Consider the following 26907-nt stretch of genomic DNA (forward strand, 5'->3'; position numbering starts at 1 on the left):
TTACCTTGCGCAATATCAGAAAAATCCAGTGGAAATCAAGCCATTTGAGGCGAATTGGTCCGCCTCTGAAAAAACTTGGCATTTGAATTTCCTGGGAAACATTGATTTTTGTGACGTCGCGTACGGGACTCCTCCCTCTGAATCCTACGTCAGCGCTGGTTTGTTTATGAGAAAACGACCTGGTGGTTTTCTGCAAATTTCTTCAACGTTATCACGTAATTATTAAAATGGTTAACAGACGTATCGTAGGAGGGTGTAGCAACACCAATCATGATGGGATTAGTACTCAGCATTTCCCAAAAGACTGGACAACGAGAGAGAAATGGGAACGCTTCGTGCGAGGCACCCGGAAGCCGAGGACCAAAGCAGAGCCGAGAAAAAGACCAAGAAAATCGATGATTCGCAAGTTGACTGTTGCCAGGGTAAGAAATAAGAGAGACTATACTCTTAATTAGGTGTTCCTGTGTTTGTGTGGTACACGGATAATGTTATTTACTGACACACACAAAAGTGCTGGGTGATAATACACTTACTTCACATGTATCGAGGGATATACGGCGTGTCAGGGCTTGAGATCTTGGGACCTGTCAAACACAGTAAACGTATCTACAACCCTGCTTAGCCGATTCCATGTGTGTAGCTTATGAAATCTTTCTCCTACAGTAGCCAGTACTCTTCTAAATGAAAAAATATATAAATGCATAATAGTAGTTAGAAAAAATATTATTTATGTAACAGTAGATAGATGAGCATTGATGCATGAATCCATGGGTTTAGAATCTCAGGCGACAATTCCACATTTCAATGCAAAATCGCTCGCTGCTCAACTTGGTCTACACAGACTGTGCACTGAAACCATGCAAGCTCTCGCAGCCTGCTGGCGGATCCGCACGTGATGTCACAAATCTGGCTCCAGACTCCCTTGGGATTTTTCTAGACGCGTTTTATTTTATTTTTTTCTGCTGTAGACAGATGGCCTTGTGCAAAATTACCCTTCTGGAGGAGTGTGTAAAGGGACAGACTTTCATATTAAAAAAAAACCAACACAAAATTGGTCCAGAATATGCACTTTAAAACAGCAATGTTTTTCATCTGATGTTGTGATAATCTGTAACTGGATGGCATGACAATTAACATTTTGTTACTGCAAGAAAAGCCATCAGTCGGTCATTCCATTGTGATTGTGTACCAGGGTTCCAGACCTGCTCAAAACATTTGAGGTTTTTTTTTTAATTAATCACTTTCTCTGTCCAGTTTTCTTCCAAAGTTTTTCAGGTCATCAACTCAATCATAAAATGTCATGTATTATTGCAGACACTTCAGGACCGTTTCAAGTCCAGTAACTTATTATTGTGTCACAAACTTACTGCCAAGGTCATCAGAAACGGGTGCCAAGAGAACAAACCTGCACAGACCAAAAAGAAAAAAATAATCATTATGATCAGACCTGTGCAATTATTCCAATGTTAATTTAAGTAAGAAAAATCCAGGTGTTGAGGGATATCACTTGTGAGTAAAATTCAGGAAGAGTACTCAAGCCCTGAACCAGAACCCTTCAACTTTTCCCCCCAGAACATCCGGCTCAGGGCTTCAACAGCAAACAGACTGGCAGCAGTTGAGCTTTTTAAAAACAAAATAAAAATACTTTTTATAAATATATGTCAATGATCTGTAAAGGATCGGCTTCTGCTGACACTCAAGTCATGGAACAGAGAAGCGGGTGTGTTGTAGCGTGATTATATTTTAAGGCTCATGAACTTATCACCCAATATTTAACGTGTTATAAACAAAATTATTTTTTAAAAACAGGGTTTTTTCCCCCTTTCTAAAATAAACCACTGTAATATGAAGAACCTCCAGTGTGACTCGTGCATATAAATCTCATTAACCGAATTAAAATATCAATAATACACATCTGAAAATGATATAACTGAGGTTAACACAAATGTTGAAAAGTAGGACACCATTTAAAAACTAGACTGCATTTCCGCAGAGAAAATGCAGTGTGCTTGCTGAGCTGTAGCAGAACAGCTAGCATGCTAAAAGCTAGCATGCCAACATGCTAACAACTAGCATGCTAACAGTTAACATACTAACATGCTAACAGCTAGCATTCTAACATGCTAATGATTAACATGCCATTTGTTAAAATTCTAACACTTTAAGGCTAATATGCTGACAGTTATCATGCTAACAGTTAACAGGCTAACATGCTAATGGATATGTTAACTTTTAGCATGCTAACACGCTGAGGGTGACATGCTAACAGTTAGCATGCTAACATGCTCAGGCGAACTCGCTAACAGCAAACATGCGAACTCTGCATGCTACCATGCTAATCCTAACATGTTAACAACTCTCATGATAACATGCTAATGGTGAATATGCTAACAACTCGCGAGCTAACAGCAGGCATGGTATTGTAATGGGTAACATGCTAACAGCTAGCATGGTAATATGTGAATGCTTATATGCTAATTGCTATCATGTGTGCGCGTAAGTATTCCTAATAAAGTGGCCATTGAGTTGAAGTTGATTTGCTGTCAAAGTCTCAAATGAGCAGATCCTTGCATCATCACCTATGGGGGAAGGGAGGAATGACTCAGTCAAGCTTCCATTGATTAGCAGCAAAATGGAGAAAAACTGGACGGATGAAAGGCGAGAGAAAGGCGAGTGCGGGTCAGAACCGATATCATGTGTGTGATGGTGATTTGGCCTGAGGTGCCGTATGAAGTTTGGTGGATGTGTGGTGAAGTGTTACTGAGCAAAACTCCAATCATTTGAATGGGGCCAAAAATCAATGGAAGCCTATGGAGGTAAAAAGAGATGCATGAAAACCAAGGAAAAGATGAGTGCAGGTCTCAGATGAGGGGATGGATCTGTGCAGGGACTTGGCCTGAGGCATCAAGTGAAGTTTCTTGAAGTCTGGTCACTTGGTTAAAAAAAAAAAAAAAACTGATGGAGAGTGAAAGTTTTTCTCCTGAAACACCATTCATTTTCAATGGGGCCAAAAATCAATGCAAGCCTATGGAGGATAAAAGGATGAGCAAAAAGAAAGGAAAAATGAGTGCGGATCAGAACCGATTGCATGTATGTGTCGGGGGAGTTGGCCTGAAGTATCACATGAGGTTTGGTGCATCTGTGATGGAGCGTGTCCGAGTAGGACGATTCGATTCATGAGCCCTATTCATTCTCTATGGGAAAAAAACAAAAGAAAAAACGACAAGAAAAAAAGAGAACAGGCGCGTTGATCCAAAAGCTGTATACAAGCACACTACACCACTTCGGGCCAGACGTCTCAGAGTTGGAACGGTGTCTCTATCTCGAACGCCCTAGGAGGAGGAATGGATCCAAAAAACGTGTCGGAATAAGGCAGAATAAAAGTAAACTTAAGAAGAACAATAGTGCGCTTGAGCAAGAACTAGTGATGTGTCGGTCGCGAACGATCCGGTTCAAAGAGCCGGCTCTTTGAAGTGAACGACGGGAGCCGGCTCTTCGGTGGGAGCCGAGTTGGGGAGCCGAATTAGTTTTTTGTCCTTAGGTGCCTCAGAGAGAGAGAGAGAGAGAGAGAGAGACAGAGAGAGTTCAGCTCAGCTGAAGGATGATTGTCTATTTGACAACCATGATCATTGTTTTGTTGCCGTGAATTCCTAAAGCTCATGATATAAATTGTCGCTCATAAATTGACAGGTTCGGTCGGCAACCGCCTTGGCACGGCCAGATTAATCTGCGGTATACAACATACTTATTTTATATACTTATTTAATATTTTATTTAATAAAATATTTTGTTGCACATTGTTCTGTGTTTGTTAAAATAATTTCCAACTTTGCTTCATAGTTTCTTAGGCCTGATTTATACTTCATAATTTATTTTGTGGCATTTTGTTCAAGGTCGAGTGTGAAATAAAGCCATAAAGGATAAACAGTTGATGTCTTCTGTGTATTTTATATTGGTAATATAACACAGTTTTGCATTATGTTCGTGAGAAAATAATTTATTAATTGGTAAGTAAGTTTTATTTCTATAGCTAGAACATTGTTACACTGCTATACTTTACAAAGCTTTACAATGGCTACAAAAACTAAAAAATAAAATGGAAAACATCCTATTGATAAAATATAAATAATAATGTAATTAATTAACTAGTTAATTGCAGCAATTAAATCAAAAATAAAATCTCAGGAGCCGTTTGGGAGCCGAAAGAGCCGGCGGCTCCTTATAGAGCCAAAAGAGCCGGCTCCCGGAAAAGAGCCGAAATTCCCATCACTAGCAAGATGTGGATGTTTTCGTCATTTCAAACGTCTTGAATTGAGGTTATGAATATTAATAAGCTACCCACAGAGGAGGCGTGTGATTGGTCGAAAAAGTCCTTTACTTGAAATGTGATTGGTTACAATCGTAACCATAGGTGAGCTGAGCTGAGGTGATGAATGTAAAAACAGAACTCGCGATTAATTTTAACCCGAGCTGGTGTTTATGGAAGGGGTCCTTTTTTAACAATTTTTTAATCTTTTTAAATAAAAAGACATGTTAAAAGTAAAATTTAGTCAGTATTTTTAGCGAATTAACTTCCTGAAATACGAGCGAAACAGAGTGGATTCACGTTCAACACTATGTATTAATGTTATGCGTAAAATAATTTTGGAAAATATTTTTATTACGTAAAAATAATAAATAAAAAAAAAAGTTCCAAATTAAGGATTGCAAATTATGTAAAATGTTTTCCGGGGGGGGGCTTTTTACTCTGAAAACAGAGGAAGAGGCGGAACTTCCGGTCACTTTCCCCCGTCTCAACAGCACTGAACTTCCGCTTTATAATAACGCATTAATAAGGCATTATAGACGCTCTATAAGTGCAGGAATACTCACTGGAGCCTGGTTTGGTGAGTATCGCGACAAATCCGGTGAAAGCGGCGCACAGTAAATGTGTAAAAAGCCCACAGAGCAGGCGGAAGAGCCGGTACAGCCTCGGCTCCGACTCCGACTGCAGCATCGCCGCGCGCGCACTTCCGTCCACTTCTTTATTCAGTTATTTCTCAACAAAAACAACTCGACAGTCAAATAAATCCCATTTCAGGACTTTTAACATAAACTCCATAAAACTTCACCGGTCGAACACACTTCAGCAGCGGCACAGACTCTCAGAGAGACGACAACAAACCACACACTGTGTCCCAAACCACCTCCACAACTAGATAGTGATTCACTAGGTAGTGCACACACACCGTTATTTCACAGACTATCCAGGGAGCCTCTTTAAGGAAGTAATTTAACATCCAGCCAGAGTGATTTACCGGAAGCATAATTTCTGCCAAAATAAAGGTCAAAATCTAGCACATTCATTGAAAATATTTTAAATATCAGTAATTTTTACTCAATTTACTCATCCCGTTAATAATCATAAACAATTTTAATTTGATTTACATTTTCGTAAAAACTCATACAATACTTTGCATATGTGATGTGTATTATAATTTGATGTGTGAAGACTTTTATTGTGAACAACGTTAAAGAGTTAAATTTTTTCCCAGCGCTGACGTGGTGTGGTTTCTGCTTGCTTATTTGTTTGTTTGTTTGCTTGCTTGCTTGCACAGTTACTTACCTGGCTTTTTTATTATCAAATATATTATCACTTTTCCTCTGTTAAACATTATACATTGTGAGTTCTGTTTCTCTCTAGAACATTTTATTGATAATTTATTTTATTATGAGTTTTTAAATAAATCTTTAATTTAACTTCAGTTGTTACCATTTCTCAGATTTGCATTATTCATTATGAGTTGTTTTTCTGTATGGTCCTTGAGACTTTTTTTGTTGTTATTTTCTTGATGACAAAAAAATTAAACACACGAACAACTGTCGGTGACGTTTTATTTTGTGAAACAGCATGTTTTTTTTTTAAGTCTGTTTATCATTAGTCTGAGTTTATGTGAGCTTCCACCTTCCAAGTCCCTGTGAATGAGACGTTACTATAGAAACGAGAAGTTATAAGAGCGAGCGGATTGATATCAACCTGTGATCCGTGCTCCAGCCGGAACTCCTTTCCGAGTCGTGCTGCTGATGAAAAGAATGCACACCTTTCACCCAGTCAAATTTGAGAATTTAAACAGGTGGTATTATAAACTAATTGACATCCTTCCTTCTTTTCCAGCTGCGTCCCCGAGTGTGTAGTCCGGTTTTTATTGCACTGTTGATGAATGTTGTGTATCACAGTTTATCCAGTCCACATCAGTGAGGTGAATTTACTCTCAGAGTCTCAGACTCCGGAGCTGCAGAGTGTCACAGCAGCGCAGTTCATTAGCCTGCTTTATGATGCTGGGATCAGACGACAGGATATTTTTATCTTTCACGATGGTCACCAAGTCAGATCAGATGATCATAGTGCCAGAAATTTTTGCCGTGTTTTGGTCGGGAGACTGGAAACACAAGTTTAATGTCGACCAATCATCGCTCATGGCCTCACGTGTCATCGAGGAGGAGGGTCAAGAAACTGTCAATCATGGCAACAGAAGCAATGTCAAGAAATACATTTGTCAGAGACAAGAAAATACAAATAATTCTGACATGCTAGACTTTTCTTTGGGGTGTCATGGGGCGTCCCAGACACCACATCACTGTTCCACGATTATATCACTTCACAAAGCCTGTTTGTCATTTCCAACGTTCATGTTCAGGCTCAATGCTGGGAATTTTTCAGCCACAACAAAATCATGTCAAAATCAGGCTGAATTCATGTTGTCTGATCCTGGCATTACTGACTGAGACCTTTCACAGTCCAAGTATAAGAAAAGAGAAAACACACATCTCTCTGTTGGCTCTCGAACCTGAGATCATCGCTCCTGCTCTGAGAACACTGTCCTGATTGTTCAAGGAAGTGACATCATTCATTTGATAACCAATTCACCAAGTTCACATCACTGATTAAATCCCAGAGAGGAATTCCAGACCAGCTCATGACCCTGCTGGCAACGATCCAAACACACACACACCCCACCCTTCCTGCTGATATTTCACATCCAGCTCCTGGAAAAGAAAATAAACCTGCTAAAAGTTGATAATGTTAGGAAAACTTGAAACAGGACAGAAACAAGAAGCAGAGATCAATACTATGGGGAGGATTCCAGAGTCTAGAGGCTGTGCCACTAAAGTATTGGCACCCACACTCTCGCACACTGCCAGTAATCTAATGGAGATCGGATGTAAAGCAGCTGAAATCTGGGTGAGTTGAAATTGACTTTTTTTCGATAGCTTTAAACACAAAACTGCAGAAAAAAGTAAAGCAGCGTTCCAGCATCTTTCCGACAAAGCAGAAGTCAAAGATCTGAAGAAAAACACTTTTAGTGATCTGATTTCTTTAGGGATCTGACAGACAATAAAATAATTAAATTAATACCATCCATGTTGTAGAAGAATGAACCAGCATGAACATTACGAGTGTGACGAAAATCAGACTGTAAAATATATTTGGATTATAAATTGTTTATCAGCACAAAGGGTGTGTCCTTCAGAACATCCTAATTGTGGCCAGAGCTGAAATTAAATCAGATTAACCAACGGTGATCACATGAACTTCAGTCTCATCACCATCCTTTCTTCCTTCTTCACCTCATCATACAGTTTAAATTCCACACTGTAATAAAACAGCGAGCAGAGTTCTGTAGTCCTGTTTGTCAGTAACGGTCTGCGAATATTACAGTATGCACATTTTTATCTTGGGTTAATAAACCCAGTGAGAAAGTTTGTTCAGCTGAACTGCAGTTGTGATGCCATAATGTGATTGTTCTGTGATTGGTTAATCACACTACACATCCCTCAGTGCCTTCGCAAAAGAAAACAAAGATGGGCATTTTTTCTGTAATTGAATTATGTTCATGGAAAAATATACTTTGTTCATAAGTGCAGATTCAAAAAGAAACTGAGGTGTAACTTCATCCTCAGCTCTGAGCAGAACATCCACCACATCATTTTTGAAAAATGCTGGAAAAAATAAAGTGGGGATAAGGCTGAGAGGGTGGCAGGGAGGGCCAGGTGGGAAAATGGATATACAGATGGTTTGATGGTTTTCATCAGAATTAAATAATTTAGTTTACAGCTCAAAAATGATATTAAAATATGCAGTTCACCTCAACATTTTATAATATTTTATTACCTATTATGAAGATTTCATCTGAGAACTCAGAAATGATAAAAAGTGAGATAGAGGGGTACGGTTAGAGAGAGAGAGAGAGAGAGGAGTGAGGGAAAGAGAGGGGTATGGTTAGAGAGAGAGAGAGAGGAGTGAGAGAGGAGTGAGGGAGAGAGAGGGGTACGGTTAGAGAGAGAGAGAAGTGAGGGAGAGGGGTGAGAGAGAGAGGAGTGAGGGAGAGAGAGGGGTACGGTTAGAGAGAGAGAGAGAAGTGAGGGAGAGGGGTGAGAGAGAGAGGAGTGAGGGAGAGAGAGAGGGGTACGGTTAGAGAGAGAGAGAGAAGTGAGGGAGAGAGAGGGGTGAGAGAGAGAGGAGTGAGAGAGAGAGAGGAGTGAGGGAAAGAGAGGGGTACGGTTAGAGAGAGACGAGAGGAGTGAGAGAAAGAGAGGAGTGAGGGAGAGAGAGGGGTACGTTAGAGAGAGAGAGAGAAGTGAGGGAGAGAGGGATGCAGTTAGAGAGAGAGAGGGGGGTACGGTTAGAGAGAGAGAGGAGTGAGAGAGAGAGAGAGGAGTGAGAGAGAGAGAGAAGTGAGAGAGAGGAGTGAGAGAGAGAGGAGTGAGAGAGATGGGTACGATTAGAGAGAGAGAGGAGTGAGAGACAGAGAGGAGTGAGAGAGAGAGAAGTGAGAGAGAGAGAGGAGTGAGAGAGAGGGGTACAGTTAGAGAGAGAGAGGAGTGAGAGACAGAGAGGAGTGAGAGAGAGAGAAGTGAGAGAGAGAGAGGAGTGAGAGAGAGGGGTATGGTTAGAGAGAGAGGAGTGAGAGAGAGGGGTACAGTTAGAGAGAGAGAGAGGAGTGAGAGAGAGGGGTACGGTTAGAGAGAGAGAGAGAGAAGTGAGAGAGAGAGAGAGAGAGAGAGAGAGAGAGAGAGGAGAGAGAGAGAAGAGTGAAAGAGAGGGGTACGGTTAGAGAGAGAGAGGAGTGAGAGAGAGGGGTACAGTTAGAGAGAGAGAGGAGTGAGAGAGAGAGGAGTGAGAGAGAGGGGTACGGTTAGAGAGAGAGAGAAGAGAGAGAGAGGAGTGAGAGAGAGGGGTACGGTTAGAGAGAGAGAGGAGTGAGAGACAGAGAGGAGTGAGAGAGAGAGAGAGAAGTGAGAGAGAGAGGAGTGAGAGAGACGGGTATGGTTAGAGAGAGAGGAGTGAGAGAGAGGGGTACGGTTAGAGAGAGAGAGAGAGAGAGAGAGAAGTGAGAGAGAGAGAGAGAGAGAGAGAGAGAGAGAGAGAGAGAGGAGTGAGAGAGAGGAGGGGTACGGTTAGAGAGAGAGAGAGAGAAGAGAGAGAGAGAGGAGTGCGAGAGAGAGGAGTGAGAGAGAGGGGTACGGTTAGAGAGAGAGAGAGAAGAGAGAGAGAGGAGTGAGAGAGGGGGTACGGTTAGAGAGAGAGAGAGAGGAGTGAGAGAGGGAGGAGTGAGAGAGAGGGGTACGGTTAGAGAGAGAGAAGAGAGAGAGAGGAGTGCGAGAGAGAGAGGAGTGAGAGAGAGGGGTACGGTTAGAGAGAGAGAGAGAGAAGAGAGAGAGAGAGAGAGAGAGGAGTGAGAGAGAGGGGTACGGTTAGAGAGAGAGAGGAGTGAGAGAGAGAGGAGTGAGAGAGAGGGGTACGGTTAGAGAGAGAGAGGAGTGAGAGAGAGAGGAGTGAGAGGAGTGAGAGAGAGGGGTACGGTTAGAGAGAGAGAGGAGTGAGAGAGAGGGGTACGGTTAGAGAGAGAGAGAGAGAGAGAGAGAGAGAGGAGTGAGAGAGAGAGGAGTGAGAGAGAGGAGTGAGAGAGAGGAGTGAGAGGAGTGAGAGAGAGGGGTACGGTTAGAGAGAGAGAGGAGTGAGAGGGGTGAGAGAGAGAGGAGTGAGAGAGGGGGGGTACGGTTAGAGAGAGAGAGAGAGAGAGAGAGAGAGAGGAGTGAGAGAGGGGGGTACGGTTAGAGTGAGAGAGAGAGAGAGAGAGAGGAGTACGGTGAGAGAGAGAGAGAGAGTAATCAGGGATTTGCGCTAATCTATGCGTTGGTGCGCATGCGCAGTGCTGCTCTCTCACACTCAACATGAGGAAAGTGTCAGTGTGTGAACTGAAGGTGAGAAGTGAGAAGGAAGGAGTGAACATGCGGTTCAGTGCGGGGATCTGCACATGAAACTCTTCCACATCCACATGAAGGTGCGTCACCTTTCAGCGTTGCCATGGCGACGACCTAATTTTTTTTTGTTCCTCCTTGGGGGGGCGTTAGTGAGTTTCCTCTCAGTGCAGCGCGGTTTGGGACGTGAAAACGGGTCTGTCCTCATCACAGGGACTTTTGGGAGTGTACACTAAACGGACAAAAACACATGAATGAGGTGAGCATAAATAAATAAATAAGATTGAATGATTTAATCATCACTTCAGTCTGGCGTTAATGAATTAAAAACTTAATCCCAGAAATCCAGCAGATTATTATTATTATTATTATTATTATTATTATTATTATTATTATTATACCTAAATGAAGTCGAACCTGCTGCAATAATAAACAGCAAATAACCTCACAGTAAAGACAATTATTTGCTTTAAAGTGGAAGAATTTTAATAATTAATGTCTGTCGCTTGTGAGAATTATGACTGAAGCAATAATTTTATTTGCATTTATTCAGAGCATTTTTCATTTACCTAACAGTTTTATACATAAACAAAGAGTGAACGAAAGAAAATGTTGAAAAAATAAAATATAATTATTAAAAATGTGGATAAAAAAGCTGCCAGGTTTTTGAATTAAAACAATAAATACAAGATGAGACAGGAAAATTGACTGAAACAGAAAGAGAAATGTGTTTTCGATGGATGACTCGGTGTAAACTGGAAAATGTTTATCATGCATCCATAACAGTTTTCATGATGTGTTCATTAATAATTAATAATTATCTAATTATTCCTTTATGTTCCCGTGGCTCCGTTTCATTCTGAAAAAATCCACTTTCCTCTTGTTCCCTTTTTTTCCCATGTTTTCATGAATCTTGGATGAGAACCAAAGACGAGGCCCCTCGGTGACCTACACGCTCCCCCTGAGCACTTCACACACTCATCCTGCATACTGAACACTGATCAGTACACACACACACACACACACAAAACTTTTAATGTTGACTCAAGACAAATATCACTTCTTTCAGCTGGAGAGAGAGAGTAAATGTGATGAGTGTAAATCGGTCACATTCACACCATTTCACTGTGGATGAGAAAAAAAATATCTCTGTCTCAGAGTTGTCACTGGAGCGATGAAGCTCATCGAGCTATAAATATAAAGGAAGGAAAGCAGATGGCTACCAATTTAGCATTATATCGAACTGCATGTCTGAATTAACGCACACACACACACACACACGCGCACACACACACACTCCTCAAAACACTTTTAATGAGACATCAGTCAGTTTATATATTGAATGTGTGTGTGTGTGTGTGTGTGTGTGTGTGTGTGTGTGTGTGTGTGTGTGAGATCGCCAGTATGTCTCGCTGGGAGCTGATTGAGCTGCAGGACCTCTCCCCCAGGGACAGGATCGAGTTAGCACCCGCTGGTGCACCTGTGGGCCCCCAGAAGCCCCCAGAGCGGCTGATCCCAGGTCACACGGTGCATCTGGTTGGAGACACGGTGCAGTTTGATGTTTCGTTCTGGAAGACGTTCAGACGGGGGGAAGGTCACAACTTCCTGGCATGCAGTCACACACATCTCTCCTGGTGTGACTTGTGTGGGGGATTCATCTGGGGCCTTTACAAACAGAGCCTGCGCTGCATCAGTGAGTAAGACTGAGGTTATTTGAGTTACTGTCGCCTTCCTGTCGGCTCCATTGCTGAAAATCAACACACAGCTCAACACCCCAACCGTCAGTCACACACACAACTGCACCTCACTGGATGTTTTTTTTTTTTCTGCACCATTCTGTGTAAACTCAACAGACTGTTGTGGTTGAAAATCCCAGAAGATCAGCAGTTTCTGAAATACTCAAACCAACAACCATACTGGGGTCAAAGTCACACTCTAAACTGTACAGTGGTATGCAAAAGTTTGGGCACCCCTGGTCAAAATCACTGTTACTGTGAACAGTTAAGCAAGTTGAAGATGAAATGATCTCTAAAAGGCATGAAGTTAAAGATGACTCATTCCCTTTATATTTTAAGCAAAAACAATTTTTTATTTTCATCTTTTACATTTTCAAAATGACAAAAAAGGAAAAGGGCCCGAAGCAAAAGTTTGGGCACCCTGCATAGTTAGTACCTAGTCACACCCCCTTTGGCAAGTATCACAGCTTGTAAACTTTTTGTAGCCGGCTAATAATCTTTCAGTTCTTACCTGGGGGATTTTCACACATTCGTCCTTGCAAAAGGCTTCCAGTTCTACACGTTTCTTGGGCTGTCTTGCATGCACTGCTCTTTTGAGATCTATCCACAGATTTTCAATGATGTTTAGGTCAGGGGACTGTGAGGGCCTGGGCAAAACCTTCAGCTTGGGCCTCTTGAGGTATTCCATTGTAGATTTTGAGGTGTGTTTTGGATCATCAGCTTATTGTAGGACCCATCCTCTTTTTAACTTCAACTTTTTTTACAGATGGTGTGATGTTTGCTTCCAGAATTTGCTGGTATTTATTCGAATCCATGCTTCCCTCGACCAATGAAATGTGCCCTGTGCCACTGGCTGCAACACAACCCCAAAGCATGATGGATCCACACCCATGCTTCAGAGTTGGAGAGGTGTTCTTTTCCTGGAATTTGGCCCCCTTTTCTCTCCAAACATACCTTTGCGCATTGTGGCCAAAAAGTTCTATTTTGATTTCATCAGTCCACAGGACTTGTTTCCAAAATGCATCAGGCTTATTTAGATGTTCATTTGCAAACTTCAGATGCTGAATTTTGTGGCTCAGGAAAGGTTTTCTTCTGATGACTCTCCCATGAAGATCATATTTGTTCAGGTGTCGCTGCATAGTAGAACAACGCACCACCACTCCAGGGTCTGCTAAATCTCTCTGAAGGTCTTTTGCAGTCAAACAGGGGTTTTTATTTGCCTTTCTAGCAATCCAACGAGCAGTTCTTTCAGAAAGTTTTCTTCATCTTCCAGACCTCACCTTGATCTCCACTGTTTCTGTTAACTGCCATTTCCTAATAACATTACAATCTGAGGAAACAGCTACCTGAAAACACTTTGCTATGTTCTTGTAGCCTTCTCCTGCTCTGAGAGCATCAATTATTTTATTATTCAGAATGCGAGGGAGTTGCTTAGAGGAGCCCATGGCTGCTGATTTTAGGGACAAGTTTGAGGAGTCAGAGAATTTATACAGCTTTTAAATCTGCATCATCTGACCTTTCCTAATGAAGAATTTGAACAAGCCACAGCTCAATAAGCTAATTAAGGTCTGGAACCTTGGTAAAAGTTACGTGAGACATCAAATGTATTGGGGCGCCCAAACTTTCGCATGGTGTTCCTTTTCTTTTTTCACTCTCCAATTGTACAAAACAAAAATAATACACACATCTTTCAGAAAACGCTGAAAAGAAATGTGTCGTCTTTACGTTTATGCCTTTTGGTGATCAGTTCATCTTCTGTTCACTTAACTATTCACAGTAACAGACATTTTCAGTAAGGGTGCCCAAACTTTTGCATGCAACTGTATCTGCATGAGTTTACACATTGTGCTGCTGATTGAATAATTGTATTCCTTTTTATTTTAGGTTATTTTAAAAAATTTCAAAACAAATGTGAAATTGCTGTTGGGCTCAGTGTGCAGTGTCTGGGGTGAGAGTGGAGGGATGAGGATATATAGGGTAGGGATTAGGGATTAGAGTGTAATGTATAGGGATTAGGAATTAAGGATTAGGTGTGAGTATTTAAGCGCTTTCAGCACAAATACCACATGAATAAGAAGTTTGGAGGCTCTCTAAATACACATTTGGAGATATATTCACATACAATATTGAATGAGTGCCACTGTGTTCAGAGAGAGAGAGAGAGAGAGAGAGAGAGAGATTCCAGATGAATTAATCAGTAGTTAAAGTGAGCCAAAGCCCTGAGGTTTGCTGTTTTCTCACCCCGACACAACACTTCATTCTTCTGGTTATCTTTAATTAGTGTTTGGAAATTTTACGAATGTTTGTGAGTGTGAAGGAGTGTGGAGGGAAAATCTGTTCTAAGGTTCTACAGCGAGCCTTTAACCCTTTGGTGACTGACCCCTTGAAAATGGTTCCTCCAGGAACCATTAAACGTTTTTAAACGTTTCAGTTGTCAAGACAATGGAAAAACTAAAATACAAGAGCATTTTGTTTTGTGCACAAGAGCATTGTGATGTATCTTTCTGTTTTTGTATTTTAGTTTTTCCGTTGTCTTGACAACTGAAACGTCATCGTTCCTGGAGGAACCATTTTCAAGGGGTCATTCACCAAAGGGTTAAGGTTCCTCCAGAAGGACAAAGAAAGGTCAGTTTTGTTCCGTGATGCTGCACAGGGACCGTTCAGAATCATAAAATCTTCAGTCTGTAATTCTTTCGTGAGTTGTTTTAGGATGTGAAAAATTAGTTTATATCACTAAGTCCCACCCACTTAGTAGTGACATTTATAGCAAAGAATAAAATTAAAATTAATTCAAAAAAATCTCTGGCACAAAAAAAAGGCTCAAAACCAATCAAAATATTCCTTTGGGGGATGAAATGGTTCCTTTATGGCATCACACTCACAGAAAGAAGGTTCTTCAAGGGTCGAGGGGACAATTATTAGCTCCCAGGAAACAGTGGCACTCTGTGGTCGGGTTCTGCACAGAACCTTTAAAGGTTCCTCCAGAAGGTCAACAAAAGAACCTTAAAGTGTCACTCGAGAGAACCTGTTCTTGTGCCTTTGGTCAGTCGAGCTGCTGTTTTTTTGTCTGGTATATGAGGATTGAGTGTGTGTGTGTGTGTGTGTGTGTGTGTGTGTGTGTGTGTGCGCAGACTGCAGGTACACGTGTCACTCCCGCTGTCGGCCCCTGATACAGCTGGACTGTGAAGCTGTACTTGCACACTCGGATTGTGGTGAGGACATCGAGACAGACACGGACGTGGTAATGTGTGTGTGTGTGTGTGTGTGTGTGTGTGTGTGGTGGGGGGATGAAGTGATGCAGTGCTCGTGCCTCGAGCTCTTTCACTGCTCCATATGCTGTGTGCGATTTTATTACCACACTCATGGCACTCACGGCTTTACGATACGTCCGTTGTCATGGCAACCGCACAATACAGCAGCTGTTCGTTCGTTTCCTTTCTGTGAGTCACGCACACACTTTAACGATTCTTCATTTCGTTAAAATATTCATCAGCATAAGTGGAATCGTAGTGACTCCCTCTGAATGTTGCGTTGTCTGGATAAACTGAGCACACAGTTACATATTACAGTTTTTTATTCATTAAAGAACGTCATACTTTTTATCCATTTATAGTTACATTCATTGTTGTGGAATGCATACATTATGGCAGTGGTTTATAAACTGTCCCTCCCTCTTCTGTCCTGAAGACGTGGAAAAGTTCAATTCCAGCTTCACCTCAAAGCACTGACACTAGAGACTCATTCCGGAAAATGCTACATAAATAAACGTCCCCTGACAGAAAACGTCACCGGATTCACAAATTTTTTTAATCGTCTGCTGTACATGTCCATGTGAATGAGCTGTTACGATAGAAACGATAACGTATTTGAACAAGGGCATTAATATAAACCTGTGGTGTATAGCTGCACTACTGTCAGAGCTGCTGTTCTGGAGAATTAATCAACAATCAGAGTCCAGAATTTATCTGTGCTGTGATGGAACAGTGAGAGTGAATGAGTGTTCGGTATTAGTGTGAAGTGAAGGGGGAGTGAGTGTGGACAGCTGGGCAGAGGAAAGCTAATTACATCTGAGAAGGATAGTGAACACACACACACACAGATCTTCCTAATCACAGCCCACGGTGCCTCGTCTGAATGCACATAAAGTTTGACTCGTGCCATTCTGAGATATATGACTGGCTGTGGCTAAAAGGGGTGGAGCTACATGTCATGGTAATATACAGTGTAGGAGGGGCTTTAATTATAGCCATCTGTCCTCTGCACTTCCAGCCGGCACAGCTCTATGTGAACACAGATTTACAGTCAGGTCAGCGTTCTGCTCTGTGTGTGTGCATGAGGCACAGTGAGGTTGGAGTTGAGGATACAGAGGTGTGTTTGGTGATGTCGTGGGGGGGCAGGAGCACAGGGAGCAGTGGATACTGCAGTCAGGATGATTCAGACTCCGAGCTCGAGCACTTCTTCACCGCACACACTTCGTTTTCGTGCAAACCAAAGACACGTGAGGTGAGAAGTTTCATTCCATTACATCTTCATATCAATACAGACAGTAGATACGCTGATGTATGTCCAGACAAGGCTGTGTGTAGAAATATAAGACTGTGAATACCCAGATTTCAGAAAACATACAGAATGAAATCAACTCAATCCCAGTATCAAAGATATGACTGTTTATAACCACTTTATTACTGTCTCATAATCTTATTCACAGCTCTAAAGTCAACTACAGTTCTGTGCAAAAGTCTTAGACACACTATTTTTTTCATACAAACTTTGTTATAGATTTCTATTTTATGACTTCTACATGATCGAGTCAAAACATTACAAAAACATTTTAGAGTCCAAATGTTCGGGAAGGTTTTCATCTCATCTCATCTCATTATCTGTAGCCGCTTTATCCTGTTCTACAGGGTCGCAGGCGAGCTGGATCCTATCCCAGCTGACTACGGGCGAAAGGCGGGGTACACCCTGGACAAGTCGCCAGGTCATCACAGGGCTGACACATAGACACAGACAACCATTCACACTCACATTCACACCTACGCTCAATTTAGAGTCACCAGTTAACCTAACCTGCATGTCTTTGGACTGTGGGGGAAACCGGAGCACCCGGAGGAAACCCACGCGGACACGGGGAGAACATGCAAACTCCGCACAGAAAGGCCCTCGCCGGCCACGGGGCTCGAACCCGGACCTTCTTGCTGTGAGGCGACAGCGCTAACCACTACACCACCGTGCCACCGTTCGGGGAGGTTTTCCAGCACAAAATTAAATGTTACAGAAAAACAATGTTTGTAAGTGTCTGAGCAGCATATTCCATCCATGAGAGCACTTTTCAGATTAAAAAGAAACCATAATGAAGGCTGCTGGGTTTTGGTGTAAAATGAAGAAGTGAGTGTGACAATCAAAGTGTGCAGAAGAACTGTGGCTGGTTCTGTAAGATGCTCAGTAAAACCTACAGATCATTTCCGCATAAAACTGCACTCACTGGACCTCAGACTAGTAATATATTTTTTAAAGCAAATGAAATTTCGTCTCACACCAAATATTGACTTTGTTTCATTTATTACGGCTTACTGATTACTGTTTATAGTATTTTTTTTAATGTTGAAACATTTCATTTCATTATTTATTTAGCCATTTTGTCTACTTTTTCTCTTCTTTCTTTCTTTCTTTCTTTCTTTCTTTCTTTCTTTCTTTCTTTCTTTCTTTCTTTCTTTTACATCCCTCCATCCACCCATTAGAATCCACTGATTTTGCAACTCCGACATCTTTTAAGGTCGAGTCACCAAACTTGGTCCTGTTTATGGGTTCAACTGCAAAAGTCCAGCATCTCACTGCTCGCCAAACTAATGACACTCCTCTGTCGCACCCTTCTATTCTTTCATTCACTTTTCCATCCTTCCAGAGCAATTATTCTCTATCTATCTATCTATCTATCTATCTATCTATCTATCTATCTATCTATCTATCTATCTATCTATCTATCTATCTATCTATCTATCTATCTATCTATCACTTCATTTCTTTATTTCTATCTTAATATCTTTCACTCACTCTCTTTCATTCAATCACTCTCGCACTCTATTCCTATCTGTCTTGAATTTGTTAGTTTTTTGTTTTGCAAGCGCTAGTTTTTCCTTAAAAAATGCAAATCTAGTTATCGTTGCTGCTGCTGTTGTTGTGCTATTGATTGATTGATTGATTGATTGATTGATTGATTGATTGATTGATTGATTGATTGATACTAAAAAGGCTTCTTGGCTGGCTTCTAAGGTGCAGGTATTGCATCAGCAAACTCAAAAAGCATCTCACAAATCAAGTGTGCGTGTGTTATATAATTAAATAAATAAACACATTGTTTAAAAAACATTGCAATCAGTTTGATTGATTATTGGATCTCTTGAGATTTTTAATTTACTTGTGATATTTATCATGATCATTCCTGCACAGTGGTAAAGATGGGGAAGGATTTGAGGATCAGCATCCTCCACACACACAAATCAGTCTCCCACGACAGTTTGTCTGGAGTTCACGCGAGTCAGATCATTGAGATCTTTGAGAATTAAAGCGTGACTAAAACACAGTGGTGTGAAGATCTGAACACTTGAAACATTACGGTTACATCATTCATCTAAATATGATTGTAAAGGTGACCAGGGACTCAAGGATGTCCAAGATTTTTGGTGTTAATGGCAGTAATTTCTCCAGGTGTAATAATTTATGAATCTGGGTTACTGGCTGAAGGGACGTCTGAAGAGCTTTGTATGTTTTTACAGGAAACCAAGTGGCAACGATGATCACATTCTGTTACTCAGAACCACGTCAGTGTCACTGAACATATGGAGAATAAGGCAGGTGTAGGGGATAAAGATTGGGTATTCACTGATGAGATTGTGTGTGTGTGTGTGTGTGTGTGTGTGTGTGTGTGTGTGTGTGTGTGTGTGTGTGTGTGTGTGTGTAGGACACTGTGATTGACTGGAGGAAACAGCAGCAGCTCTCTGTCACTGAACTCCAACACAAAGTAAAAGAATACAACGCGCAGATCAACAGCAACCTCTACATGAGTTTGGTGAGGAGCATCCAATCAAATATCCAATCAAATCAAATAAAGTCGTAAATGCTTTTAGATGAACACATATTCGTGTAACATCTTCGTCCTGTGGTGTGTCCTCTCAGAACAGGGATGGCTCATATACGGGTTTCATTAAGGTCCGGTTCCAGCTGGCTCGGCCCGTCTCTCTTCCTCCCGCTCAGAGACTGTCCTCATCTTCATCTTCTTCTTCCTCTTTCTGCTCCTCATTTTCCTCCTCGTCCTCACACGGCCTCTGCACATCATTCTACCTGCCCCGGGACACGTCCAAGCAGCTGCACATCAGCTCGCACACCCAGGTCCGAGAGGTGATCGAAGCTCTGCTCAACAAATTCACAGTGGTGGACAATCCGGCCAAATTCGCTCTGTTTGAACGCAGCGAGAGGAGCTGTCAGGGTGAGGAACACAGCTACTTTTTAAAATTTTTTTAAATCAAACTCCATAATTCTTCCCGAATAACGTATGAACGAAGTGTAAGACAGAAATAATTGAGTGCATCAGGTCAGGAAAGGGATTGTCAGGCGTGTCCTCAAGAACCCTCAGCTTGTAGGCTGTGCTCTTCTCTGCTTTGTTCTTCAGACAATCGTGAATTAATAATTTAATCATGAATTATTTTCTCGAATGGCTCTGATCTCTTAAGTTGCTGAAATTCTGTTTCCTTTTGGTTAAGTGCTGAGAATGTGAATTAGAGAGAATGGGATCAGAGTGAAGAGTGTAGAGGACAAAGAGGGCAAAACTTCTAACTTCCTCTGAACTAATGAGAGACAAAACAAGAAGCAGGTGAAAATATAATTCAGCACCACCATGAGATAACAAGAATGGGAAACTATGACCATATAAGAGAAGTCTGAGAGTAAGCCATGTCTGATGGTAATGCTCTTGTATAATGTCTCTCTCTCTTCCATGTCTCCATCTCTCTCTCTCTCTCTCTCTCTCTCTCTCTCTCAGTGTATGTGAGGAAGTTGTGTGATGACGAGCGTCCACTCTTCCTGCGTCTGTGTGCAGGCCCCAGTGAGAGCATGCTCAGCTTCATACTCAGAGAGAACGAGACAGGAGAGGTGAACGTAAGTGCACATGAGAAACTAAAATACACACATTCAAATAAGAATTGTTTTTTTTCTCATCCAAGGACACAAAGACACAAGCTGGAGGAAGCAAGCTGCATATTTTTAAGTGATGAATATGAATATGTGACTGCATATGCTTCGATCCCAGATTAGCTTCTCTAATCACAATTCTTCACTCAGTCAGATTTACTGCACCACACATCCACGCTGACTCAAAACCTGCGTACACGAGATGAGACTTGATACGAGATTTGATCCTATCCTCTGCTCACATCCACACTGATAAATGACCACTTGCCCGGTTTTCTGTTGTTTTATAAACAAGAGCCACTGAGTCCAGACCATGCGTGGAGTTACTAAAGCAGGTCTGATCCAAGAAATCAGAGTCCAATCAACAAATAGGGTCCAATTCAAGCATAGTCTGATCTAATTGCGTGTCACATGGTGTTGTTCTTCTGTGCAGTGGGACGCGTTCAGTCTTCCCGAGCTCAGTAACTTCCTGCGGATCCTGCAAAGGGAGGAGGAGGAGCATGTCCGGCAGATCGTCCAGCGCTACTCAGTGGCACGGGAAAAACTGAAAGAGGCTCTGAGGAGCTTCAGCACGCCGGGATGAGAAGAGCTGGACATAACACACACTGCTGAGGACAGGAGTCTGAACCATCAGTGTGCGAAAACAAAGTGCTGCTTCAGGACGAGCTCAGGGTCTCAAACACACACACACACACACACACACACAGCACTGAGGAGGGAAAAAACAAGCAGATGTAGCATTGACACATCAATTTGTGACGACACACTCCTGTATGCCTCTTTATTGTACATCGAGTACACTACATAGGACGTAGAGGTGAATATGTTAAACCTGATGTCCAGACAGGATGGAGCATTTACACAAAGAGTCAGAGCCGAATCTGAATGTCTATTCTTACAGGACAGAAATGTGTGCTACATGGAGTATGATAATAAAGCTAGTACTTTCACTCAGTGTGATGTGCTTCCACAGAGAGAGGAGGACAACAAAATGGCAGCTTCCTATTGCACATAAACTCTACAGCCAAAAGTCTGTGACACCTGAAATCATGTCCAGGTCTTTGCTGATGTCATAATCATGTAACATCATCGATTAACAAGACCTAAACATTCTTCATGTTGCTCAACACTGGAGCATTATAAAAACAGCCCTCCTGAACGTCCAGAATCACACGTGTTGTTTTTTTTTTTTTTTGGGGGGGGGGGTTCATAGATCCAGTTTCAGCTCACTCCATCTACTTTGGCTCCGCCCTCTCAGCTAGCAGCGATGCGGACGATCATAAAGTTCCACTGTGAAACTCGTTTATTTAAAAGTACAGTTTTGAATGTTTAAAAATGTTGTAGGTTGAAGTTTTGTGCGCACAGAAAGACTTCTGGGAAAATAAAAATACGACTTGGGAATTTGTTGAACTGTGAAAATACTTATTTATTCCGCAGTTAATTTTGTAAAATGTCTGTTGAAGTGAGCGATTGATGATGCTGAAATAATATGCAAATGTGACTTTATTAAATATTTTATGAGAAACATGATGACTGTGTGTGTGTGTTATACAGTAGATATCTGTCTTGAGATTGTTAGCAAATATATAAATATTCATCTCATCTCATTATCTCTAGCCGCTTTATCCTGTTCTACAGGGTCGCAGGCAAGCTGGAGCCTATCCCAGCTGACTATGGGCGAAAGGCGGGGTACACCCTGGACAAGTCGCCAGGTCATCACAGGGCTGACACATAGACACAGACAACCATTCACACTCACATTCACACCTACGCTCAATTTAGAGTCACCAGTTAACCTAACCTGCATGTCTTTGGACTGTGGGGGAAACCGGAGCACCCGGAGGAAACCCACGCGGACACGGGGAGAACATGCAAACTCCACACAGAAAGGCCCTCGCCGGCCACGGGGCTCGAACCCGGACCTTCTTGCTGTGAGGCGACAGCGCTAACCACTACACCACCGTGCCGCCATATATAAATATTAAATTACAAATCAAATGAAGAGTATATTTATGCTTGTCGCTGTTTAGATACGCTACAGGGCCAAAAGTATGTGTACCCCTGACCATCGCACCCATTATGTCCTTGTTGAAGATCCCATTTCAGATTTATTCCCCCTTTATGATCAGCCCCACTCTTCTTGGAAGGTTTTCCATGAGACTTTGGAGCATCGCAGTGGGGATTTGTGTTCATTTCTTATTTCCAGTGAAGGGACATTGTTTTGTTACAGCATACAAAGACATTCTAAACAATTACTAGTACGTGCTTCAGACTTTGTGGCAACCGCTTGGAAAAGAACAACACAGGAGTGTGATCGTCAGGGGTGCACATACTTTTGGACGTAGTGTGTTTACTTGGCTTTAATCCACTTAAATCAACACATACTGGTGAATGGAAACGAATAATATGTTGTAAAGATACAGAAGAAGAAGAAGGAGAAAATTACAGTTGAGTTTTTCTGAATAAATATAAAAGTACGGTTTTTAAATCAGTGTAACATTTTAATAATTTAATTATACTAATAAAGCGTTTTTGAGAAACCATGTTAATCGTAATTTTAATTGTAAAAGTGACCGTAATTGTACTTTTCAATTATATATTTTTTCATCAGAGCCTCAGCAACTTTTATTCTTTCAATGAACAAGCTTGTGACGTCACTTCCGGGTGGCTCGGTCTTCCGCCGCTGCTTTTGTCCCCCTGAGGTGGCTCCGTTCGCTTCACTTCAGCTTTGTCAGCTTGTTATTTACACATTTTCATGGTTTTTGCATTTCTTAAACATAAACCTTTTCTTCTTCAGCGCGGATTTCCTCCACAGAGTGTCGGAGTTTCTCCTCCTGTGAGTGTCACTGAAGCTATATTTAGCAAATTTATTTATTTAACATATAAATCATGAGCTAGCAAAGCTAATCTGGAAAGCTGTTAGCAAGATTTAGCGAGGTGTTGTTGTAATTTATCCGAATAAACTCAGAGTGCGGTTTATTCACATGGACCCACTGTGAGAAAAGAGAGTTGTGTCATTATGAGGTGTGTTTTATGGTTTTGGAGACATTTTAGGGTTTAAAGCTTGGGCTAGCTCCATGCTAACTGGAGAAGAATTTTCTTTAAATGTAGGGAAAGACAGAATTGAATTTGGAGGTAAACTCAGACCTGAGTTCGAAATTCTCAGCTTGACCAGAGAACAAACAGAGTACTGTTGGGCTTTTTTCTTTCACTTGGAAGTGTTTTTCTGTCCACATTAGACTTTTTATTCTCATTAATTGAAGGAGTAAAGGGTCACGGCACCACATTCACTTTCACTCCGAGTATTTTGTGAGTTATAATATACACTACTGTTCAAATGTTTGGGGTCACTTTGAAATGTCCTTATTTTTGAAAGAAAAGCACTGTTCTTTTCAATGAAGATCACTTTAAACTAATCAGAAATCCACTCTATACATTGCTAATGTGGTAAATGACTATTCTAGCTGCAAATGTCTGGTTTTTGGTGTAATATCTCCATAGGTGTATAGAGGCCCATTTCCAGCAACTCTCACTCCAGTGTTCTTATGGTACAATGTGTTTGCTCATTGCCTCAGAAGGCTAAAGGCCAATTTATGCTGACAACGCAGTCCTTGCAGATGGCGTCGCAGATGGCGTCTGCGCAGCCCCCCACCCTTCGCAGACGCTCTGCGCGCACCTCCCAAAAATTGTGACCACCGCAGACAGCGTCGCAGACAAGAGGGCTCTGATTGGTCCACTCTACATCCGCTGTACACGCACATCCACTTCCCTACTTTCCCGGTTTGTTTTGTTTTCACTACCGCCATTTTTAAAAACATGAGCGAAGATGGAGCAGCACGAAGAGCGGTTGATCGAGGAAGTGAGGAAGTACGTACATCTATACGACTCCAGTTCTAGTCATTATAAGTAACTGGAGGATAAACACTCCACTAACCACACCCACCAACTACTCCTAGCGATTTCGCGACTTTGCGCCCTGTTGCGTTGTGGCGGTGAATAACATCGCGCACGCCTATTACTCCCCGCTCAACGATAAATTACAACTGTCTGCGAAAAGCTATCTGCGAAAGCCTTGTCGCAAGAGCATGCAGAGGCCCTAATGGATGATTAGAAAACCCTTGTACAATCATGTTAGCACAGCTGAAAACAGTTGAGCTCTTTAGAGAAGCTATAAAACTGACCTTCCTTTGAGCAGATTGAGTTTCTGGAGCATCACATTTGTGGGGTCGATTAAATGTTCAAAATGGCCAGAAAAATGTCTTGACTATATTTTCTATTCATTTTACAACTTATGGTGGTAAATAAAAGTGTGACTTTTCATGGAAAACACAAAATTGTCTGGGTGACCCCAAACTTTTGAACGGTAGTGTAGAGTGAGTTCATCTGGTGGTAGGAAGTAGTTGGCTGGTTAAATATTATCCAGTCACAAACCTTAAAACGTATCGGTCATCATAAATGTGTCCGCTTTATGTCTTTCGTTCAGTGATGAGAGCCGAGTCTGTTTATTTTCATTTGCGCTTAAAAAGGAGTATCATGAAATTACTGTAATCCCAGGTTTAGAGTAAAATGAAAAAGAAAATAATTATGGGTTGATATCAGGCTTAATGCATGTGAGGGGTGGGGCTTATTTTATTGACAAGCTGTCAGAGTTCATCACCACAATGGTGGTGTTATATCTGAGTTCCAGCCATAAACAACAACAAAAAAGACAGAAAGATAATGACCAGTAAAGTCGCCTATTATAATCCTTTAAGACTTATAAGAATAATCACATTTTGAAAAATAGAAACAATACAATTTTCACACAATTCTGTAACTATTTTAACATCAGATCAAGAAGATAAACCAGAAATCAGGCTGTAAGTTTTCCGCTTCCTTTACAGTACAGTGAAATTTGTTTCTTTGAGTGTCTCAGCTTGTTCACAAGTTGCGGTTTCCTCTGTGTTCAATCAGAGATTGTAATATATTTTTTTAAAACATTATAAAGACATATTGCGAAGGCTGTGATGTCTCAGAATCGTGTATTGTGGCATAATATTCTGGTATTTTATGATATCTCATCATATCCTTCAGCACTACTAATGAGCCAGATCTGTTGCTCTTGGTGTTTATTGAAGAGAAATTTAATACTGATCCAGATCTGGGGGGGGATGTCAGAAGAAGCTCCATCCTTGCTGTAAAATCTGATAGAAACAGGCATGGTGGGTCTTCAAAGCCCAAAACAAAAGGTGTTTAACACGTGTGTGTGTGTGTGTGTGTGTGTCTTTTATTCCTCTGCAGCATTGCGTCACCGGTGTGTGAGCCCTGGCTGAGAAAATAATGTCCCGTGGTTGAAAATGGGCGTCAGCAGCTCCAAAGCTAAAAGTTACTGGCCCTTTTCTGGCTCCGGAGGCAGCGATGAAGCAGCCAAAGAAGGTGGAGAGCAGGCATTGGCCAGAGTGCGGAATTTCCCAAATGGTACACCCTTTGTGTTTACCAGGAGAAGGTAAATATAGTCACACACACACACGGAGCAGGGTGAGGAATTGGCACCATGCTGATGAATACAGTCCAATCCCAAAAATAGGCCTCAGATCATATCATCCTTCCTCACACTAATCTGATTGGCTCAGGTGATATTTTTAAAAGAAGTGGAGGCGTGTATGAATGCGAGCGGCTGTTTAAAAGCACACAGTATTTTACACCTTGTGTGTGTGATTGAAGAATGTGTTCCACTACATCATGACAGTTTTGACACAAATGGCATGTAACACGCAGGATTCCTCACAACTGTGTCTTTCCCTCTAGGAGAAATAAAATTCTTTATCTCTCTGTCTATCGTATGGTCATGTCCATGTTTCGGCTTTCGCCGTGGATTTTTCTCCTTTTGCCCAGTTGCTATGGCGATATGAAAGCTTCCTGAAAAGTACTTTCTCAGCTCGAGCAGTGCTGTGACTGAGCCCCCAGCAGGAAAGAGCTCATTACACTGAATACACACTCGCCTTATGAAAGTGTGCGGTTTTTTCCCTTCTTTTGAAGCTCTATGTACTTCGATGAGGATGGAGACCTGGCTCACGAGTTCTACGAGGAGACAGTGGTGATGAAGAACGGACGCAAGAGAGCCAAGCTGAAAAGGATCCACAAGAACCTCATACCTCAGGTGTGTGTGTGTGTTGGTCAGTTTTCTTTCATTCCCATTTTCTCTCTCTCTCTCTTTTTCTGGCTTGTATTTTTCTGTCTCTGTTCCTTTCCTTTTTTTGAAGTGCAGTTGATTAATTCTCCTTCCTCGGCCTCTTTGTTATTTTCTGTTATAATGTAAGAATCACTGGATTCACTTTTTTTTCATTGATATTTGATTGTACCAATAACTCTCTCTCTCTCTCTCTCTCTCTCTCTCTCTCTCTCTCTCTCTCTCTCTGTAGGGAATTATAAAGCTGGATCATCCCTGCCTCCATGTAGATTTTCCCATCGTTATATGTGAGGTTTGATGAAGGATGAGCTTGGATCCCACACACGCATATATATACAGACACACAGACCCCCCGAAGGTTCCGTCCTCTCATGGACTGTGTACGAGTGTGTGATTGGATCCCGACTCAGTTCTGTTTGTAGAAGTGTGTGTGTGAGAGAGAGAGAGAGAAAGAGATGTGACAAAGACAAATCTCTACTGTGTCTGCCAGTCGTGTGTGTGTGTGTGTGTGTCACCTGCATGAACTGTGATTACTGATGTGAGGCACTGCATTAGTACCTCTGTCCTCTGTGC

At 41.7% G+C, this 26907-nt stretch overlaps 3 protein-coding genes across 10 annotated transcripts in view; 2 read left to right on the top strand and 1 right to left on the bottom strand.

Annotated features, from left to right (window-relative positions):
* LOC132874092 (transmembrane reductase CYB561D2) overlaps window positions 1–5202 on the bottom strand; it is a 6565-nt gene extending 1363 nt beyond the window's left edge. The window contains exons 1-3 of one of the 3 annotated variants that reach the window (XM_060909988.1): window positions 4873–5202; window positions 1368–1405; window positions 534–584 (exon numbers count right to left, since the gene is read on the bottom strand). In XM_060909988.1, the coding sequence (XP_060765971.1) occupies window positions 534–584; window positions 1368–1405; window positions 4873–4996 (213 nt within the window). In that variant the 5' untranslated portion in view covers window positions 4997–5202. The remainder of the gene's footprint in view (window positions 1–533; window positions 585–1367; window positions 1406–4872) is intronic. The other 2 variants (XM_060909989.1, XM_060909990.1) reach the window with 2 other exon arrangements.
* Window positions 5203–5865: 663 nt separating this feature from the next.
* Window positions 5866–21365, top strand: rassf1 (Ras association domain family member 1). 3 transcript variants are annotated; one of them, XM_060910573.1, is made up of 7 exons: window positions 5866–7222; window positions 11638–11935; window positions 15110–15219; window positions 18940–19047; window positions 19155–19464; window positions 20017–20132; window positions 20599–21365. In XM_060910573.1, the coding sequence occupies exons 1-7, from the start codon at window positions 7061–7063 to the stop codon at window positions 20746–20748; spliced, it is 1254 nt and encodes a 417-aa protein (XP_060766556.1). In that variant the 5' UTR covers window positions 5866–7060; the 3' UTR covers window positions 20749–21365. The 3 variants fall into 3 exon arrangements, with proteins under 3 accessions (XP_060766556.1, XP_060766558.1, XP_060766557.1); XM_060910575.1 differs by having other exon boundaries at window positions 11646–11935; XM_060910574.1 differs by lacking the exon at window positions 5866–7222 and adding an exon at window positions 10099–10501.
* Window positions 21366–22856: 1491 nt separating this feature from the next.
* tusc2b (tumor suppressor 2, mitochondrial calcium regulator b) overlaps window positions 22857–26907 on the top strand; it is a 4473-nt gene continuing 422 nt past the window's right edge. Inside the window, exons 1-5 of one of the 4 annotated variants that reach the window (XM_060910717.1) lie at window positions 22857–23001; window positions 23741–24032; window positions 25446–25650; window positions 26184–26304; window positions 26567–26907. The exon at window positions 26567–26907 is cut by the window's right edge and continues 422 nt beyond it. In XM_060910717.1, coding sequence (XP_060766700.1) covers window positions 25502–25650; window positions 26184–26304; window positions 26567–26632 — 336 coding nt within the window. In that variant the 5' untranslated portion in view covers window positions 22857–23001; window positions 23741–24032; window positions 25446–25501 and the 3' untranslated portion in view covers window positions 26633–26907. The remainder of the gene's footprint in view (window positions 23002–23740; window positions 24033–25445; window positions 25651–26183; window positions 26305–26566) is intronic. The other 3 variants (XM_060910719.1, XM_060910718.1, XM_060910716.1) reach the window with 3 other exon arrangements.

The sequence above is a fragment of the Neoarius graeffei genome, chromosome 26 (genome assembly GCF_027579695.1).
Source record: "Neoarius graeffei isolate fNeoGra1 chromosome 26, fNeoGra1.pri, whole genome shotgun sequence".
NCBI lineage: Eukaryota > Metazoa > Chordata > Actinopteri > Siluriformes > Ariidae > Neoarius > Neoarius graeffei.

Coding starts and splice junctions, on each gene's coding strand:
- rassf1 (XM_060910573.1), top strand. CDS start 7,061: ATGTTAGGAAAACTTGAAACAGGACAGAAACAAGAAGCAGAGATCAAT. Junction 15,220..18,939: donor TCGAGACAGACACGGACGTG/GTAATGTGTGTG, acceptor GTGTGTGTGTAG/GACACTGTGATTGACTGGAG. Junction 20,133..20,598: donor ACGAGACAGGAGAGGTGAAC/GTAAGTGCACAT, acceptor TCTTCTGTGCAG/TGGGACGCGTTCAGTCTTCC.